The sequence below is a fragment of the Balaenoptera ricei genome, chromosome 1 (genome assembly GCF_028023285.1).
Source record: "Balaenoptera ricei isolate mBalRic1 chromosome 1, mBalRic1.hap2, whole genome shotgun sequence".
Classification (NCBI taxonomy): domain Eukaryota; kingdom Metazoa; phylum Chordata; class Mammalia; order Artiodactyla; family Balaenopteridae; genus Balaenoptera; species Balaenoptera ricei.
In genome coordinates this window covers 114,938,649-114,943,509 of record NC_082639.1, presented here as the reverse complement: position 1 = coordinate 114,943,509, position 4,861 = coordinate 114,938,649, and the positions used below count along the sequence as shown (strand labels likewise).

The 4,861-nt window shown below is 33.4% G+C and overlaps 1 protein-coding gene and 1 non-coding gene across 2 annotated transcripts; both read right to left on the bottom strand.

The window, feature by feature from the left end:
• Positions 1–961: 961 nt before the first annotated feature.
• LOC132352114 (eukaryotic translation initiation factor 4E) lies at positions 962–1,809 on the bottom strand. The gene has a single exon (XM_059902435.1). The coding sequence runs from the start codon at positions 1,805–1,807 to the stop codon at positions 1,154–1,156; it is 654 nt and encodes a 217-aa protein (XP_059758418.1). The 5' UTR covers positions 1,808–1,809; the 3' UTR covers positions 962–1,153.
• Positions 1,810–2,199: 390 nt separating this feature from the next.
• On the bottom strand, positions 2,200–2,306 carry LOC132355146 (U6 spliceosomal RNA). The gene has a single exon (XR_009499544.1). It is a non-coding gene; the product is annotated as a U6 spliceosomal RNA (small nuclear RNA).
• Positions 2,307–4,861: the final 2,555 nt, after the last annotated feature.

Here is a 4,861-nt window from a genome sequence, read left to right as displayed (position 1 = left end):
GCTACCTATTCAATTTATTAAAAATTAAAATAAACATAATAATCAAACTAATGCTCCAAACTTACGCTATTCATGTGGAAGACACTACAAGAAGACACCATAGAGACTGCCTTGCAATAAGAAGTACAAATTCCTTCTATAGAGATAGAGAAATAAAAGGAAGGACAAATCTAGTTGTCTAAAAGACAATTCACTGTACACATTTTATTTACAGTTTTGTACACTGTCTTAATATGAATGGGATGGCTTTTCTACTTGAGCCATTTTTTAACCAAAGCAAAATAACCTAAGTATAACAAAGTGTTAAAATACAGCATAAAGATACAAAAACAGACATACTAATTCTAATTAGGAATGTAATTATGATGTTACATTTTTTATAATCCACAATTATGTTTAGGAAATCACACAAACATAGATCACTGATTTGAATGAAATGCATAAATTTGTAGCAAAGCTTTGTAGTTACAAAAAACAAAAAAATTACCAAAGAATGCACAAAATTAATGTTTATTCCACCTTTGTGTCATATTCCTGGATCCTTCACCAATGTTACATGAGGAGAAAAACAAAAGCAAAACAAATGAAAAACTGAAATCAGAATCACTAATGTTATCAAGTAGGGAAACAAATAAATTAAAATCTAGCAGCCATCAGCAAGAGTACAGCACAGACAATGCTGTAAAAAGAAACAAAGAAAATTGTTAGAAAACTGTATGCATCATACTCTTTCAAACCAGCAAAATATGCTCCTGCATACAATGGAACATAAACAGAATCGTTCTCTTGTAAGGTATAGAAATGCAAATTCTTTTCTTTAATATTGTAGATGGGTCAAATGTGTGTGTAATCGTTAATTCTTTTAAGCTATTACAGAGTGGGCCAGGAACACATTTATGGATTCTGGGGACGATGTGTACTGTAATTCTTTGATTGGGATAGTGGACACTCTAGCCAAAATTAAAAAAAAAAAAAAAAATGAACACAGAAGTACAAGACAAAGGCGAATGAGACTTCTCTTATATCTTAGCAACATTTAGATGGAAATCAAATTTAAATGCAGTCCACTCTGCTTTTGAAGAGGCTTTGGTTCAGCTCCCAAATCTCGATTGCTTGACGCAGTCTCCTATGAGAATACTCAGAAGGTGTCTTCTTAAACAACAAACCTATTTTTAGTGGTGGAGCCGCTCTTAGTAGCTGTGTCTGCATGGGACTGATAACCAATCACTATCTTTGGAGGAAGTCCTAACCTTTCCTTGTATACCCTCCCTATATGTGTAACAGCTTCTCTGTTTTCACATTCAGTAGTCCATATTGCTATTTTATCACCTTTAGCTCTAACATTAACCACAGCTCCACATACATCATCACTGTAGTCATCAAAAGATTCTCCAATAAGGCACAGCAGTGTCTCTAGCCAAAAGCGATCGAGGTCACTTCGTCTCTGCTGTTTGTTCAATGTAATTAGCCATCGTCCTCCTCGTTTGTTTTTCTCATCTTCCCACATAGGCTCAATACCATCCTTAAAAAGTGAGTAGTCACAGCCAGGCATTAAATTACTAGACAACTGGATATGGTTGTACAGAGCCCAAAAGTCTTCAACAGTATCAAACTTAGAGATCAGCCGAAGGTTTGCTTGCCAAGTTTTGCTTTTATCATTTTTAAAAAACCAGAGTGCCCATCTGTTCTGTAAAGGATGTTTAATATAGTGTTCTGGGTTAGCAACCTCCTGATTAGATTCTGTTTTCTCTTCTTCTGTAGGTGGGGGATTAGGAGTAGGGGTGGTTTCCGGTTCCACAGTCGCCATCTTAGATCACATGACTCTTTTTGAATTCTGGTTCTCTCAGGGTATATGCACAGTAGTGGGAGTGCTGGGTCATATGGTAGTTCTATTTTTAGTTTTCTAAGGAACCACCATACTGTTCTCCATAATGGTGGTATCAATTTACATTCCCACCAACAGTGGAAGAGGGTTACCTTTTCTCCACACCCTCTCCAGCATTTATTGTTTGTAGATGTTTTGATGATGGCCATTCTGACTGGTGTGAGGTGATACCTCATTGTAGTTTTGATTTGCATTTCTCTAATGATTAGTGATTTTGAGCATCCCTTCATGTGTTTGTTGGCAATCTGTATATCTTCTTTGGAGAAATGTCTATTTAGGTCTTCTGCCCATTTTTGGATTGGTTTCTTTGTTTTAAAAATATGGAATGCTTCACAAATTTGCATGTCATCCTTGCACAGGGGCCATGCTAATCTTCTCTGTATCATTCCAATTTTAGTATATGTGCTGCCAAAGCAAGCACAGTAGTATGTTGTTTAATCTCCACATATGTGAATTTTTGTTGTCTTCATGTAATTAATTTCTAGTTTTAATATTGTGTTCAGAAAGACACTTGATATGATTTTAATTATCATAAATTTATTAAAACTTGTTTTGTAGCCTAACATATGATCTATCCTGGAAAATATTCCATGAGCCCTAGAGAAGAATGTGCATTCTGTTATTTTTGGGTGTGACATTCTGTATATATCTGTTAAGTCCATCTGGCTAACACGTCCTTTAAGGCAGATGTTTCCTTATTAATTTTCTTTCTGGTTGATCTATTCATTTATGTAAGTGGGGCATTAAAATCCCCTACAACTATTACTGTCTATTCCTCCCTTTAGGTCTGTTAAAATTTGCTTTATATATTTAGATGCTCCTACGTTGGATGCACAAATATTTATAAATGTTATATTCTCTTGTTGGATTTACCCTTTTATCATTATGTAATGCCCATCTTTGTCTCTTACTACAGTCTTTGTTTTAAAGCCTATTTTTTCTGATATAAGTATAGCTACTCCAGCTTTCTTTTGGTTCCGTTTGCGTAGACTGTCTTATTTCATCCTTTCACTTTGAGTCTGTGTGTGTCCTTACATCTAAAATGACTCTCTTGTAGACAGTATATATATGGGTCTTGCTTTCTTATCAGTCAGTCACTCTGTGTATTTCGGTTGGAGCACTTAGTCCATTTACATTTACAGTAACTATTGATAGGTATGTACATATTGCCACTTTGTTAATTCTTTTCTAGTTGTTTTTGTAGTTCTTCTGTGTTCCTTTTTTTTTCTTCTCTTGCATTCTTCTTTTTTTAATAGACTTTCCAAATTTTATATTATTTTTATTCATTAAGTGAATATTTTAGCTACAAAATATTTAAATATACAAGCAAGTGAAATTATATGTTCAACAAAATTAAATTACAATCATTGATGTGTTTCCAAACATGTTTGTTCTTTTAAGTTTATCACAACAAATTTACAAGGGTTAGTTTTTCATCCTAAACAATCTTCATAATTTTTTAGAAATTTAAATATCTTTCAGATAAATTTTAAAATCACCTTTGGTGTCTCTGTAAGAGTGTACCAGTTTAAATTATAATTATTTTTAATTGAAGCATAGTTGACTTACAATATTATATTGGTTTCTGGTATACAACATACTTATTCAATATTTTTATAGATTATACTCCATTTCCAGTTATTACAAAATAGTGGCTACATTTCCTATGCTGTAGAATATAATTATTTATTTTATACATAGCAGTTTGTATCTCTTAATTCCCTACCCCAATCTTGCCCCCCCCCCCACCTTCCCTCTCCTCACTGGTAATCACTACTTTGTTCTCTATAGGTGTGAGTCTTTTTCTGTTTTGTTATATTTGCTTGTTTTGTTTTTAGATTCCACATATAAGTGATGACATACAGTATTTATCTTTCTCTGTTTGACTTATTTCACTAAGCATAGTACCCTCTAGGTTCATCCATGTTGCTGCAATGGCAGAATTTCATTCTTTTTTTTTGGTTGAGTAATATTCCATTATATATATATATATATATATATATATATATATATATATTCAATATATATACTACATCTTCTTTATTCATTCATAGGTTGCTTCCGTATCTTGCCTATTGTAAATAATGCTGCTGTGAACATTGGGGCACATGTATCTTTTTGAATTAGTGTTTTTGGTTTTTTTAGATGTATACCCAGGAGTGGAATTACTGGATCACACGGTAGTTCAATTTTTAGTTTTCTGAGGAACCTCCATACTGTTTTCCACAGTGGCTACACCAATTTACATTTCTACCAACTGTGTACGAGGGTTCCCTTTTCTCCACATCCTCGCCAACATTTGTTATTTGTCTTCTTTTTGATGATAGCCATTCAGACATGTGTGAGGTGATATCTCATTGTGGTTTTGATTTTCATTTTCCTGATGATTAGTGGTGTGCCTGTTGACCATCTGCATTTCCTCTTTGGAAAAATGTGTATTGAATTCTTCTGCACATTTTTAATTCTGTTTTTTGTTTGTTTGTTTGTTTTTGATGTTGAGTTGTATGAGCTTATTGCAAATATTTTCTCCCATTCAGTAGGTTATCTTTTCATTTTGTTGATGGTTTCCTTTGCTTTGCAAAAACTTTTAAATTTAATTAGGTCCCATTTGTTTATTTTTGCTATTGGTTCTTTTCCCTTAGGAGACTGATCCATAAAACTATTGCTACAATTGATGTCAAAGAGTGTTTTGCCTATGTTCTCTCCTAAGAGCTTTTTCACATATTACATTTAGGTCTTTAATCCATTTTGAGTTTAATTTTGTATATGGTGTGAGAAAATGTACTAATTTCATCCTTTTACATGTAGCTCTCCAGTTTCCCAGCACCACTTATTCAAACAAAGAGAACAAATCTTGTTCTCTTCCTTTGTGATTTGATGACTTTTTAAATTTACTGTTATGCTTATATTACTCTCTCTCTCTCTCTCTCTTTTTTGGTATTTACTAAAGGATTGCTTTATGGTTACCAGGAGGCT

Coding starts and splice junctions, on each gene's coding strand:
- LOC132352114 (XM_059902435.1), bottom strand. CDS start 1,807: ATGGCGACTGTGGAACCGGAAACCACCCCTACTCCTAATCCCCCACCT.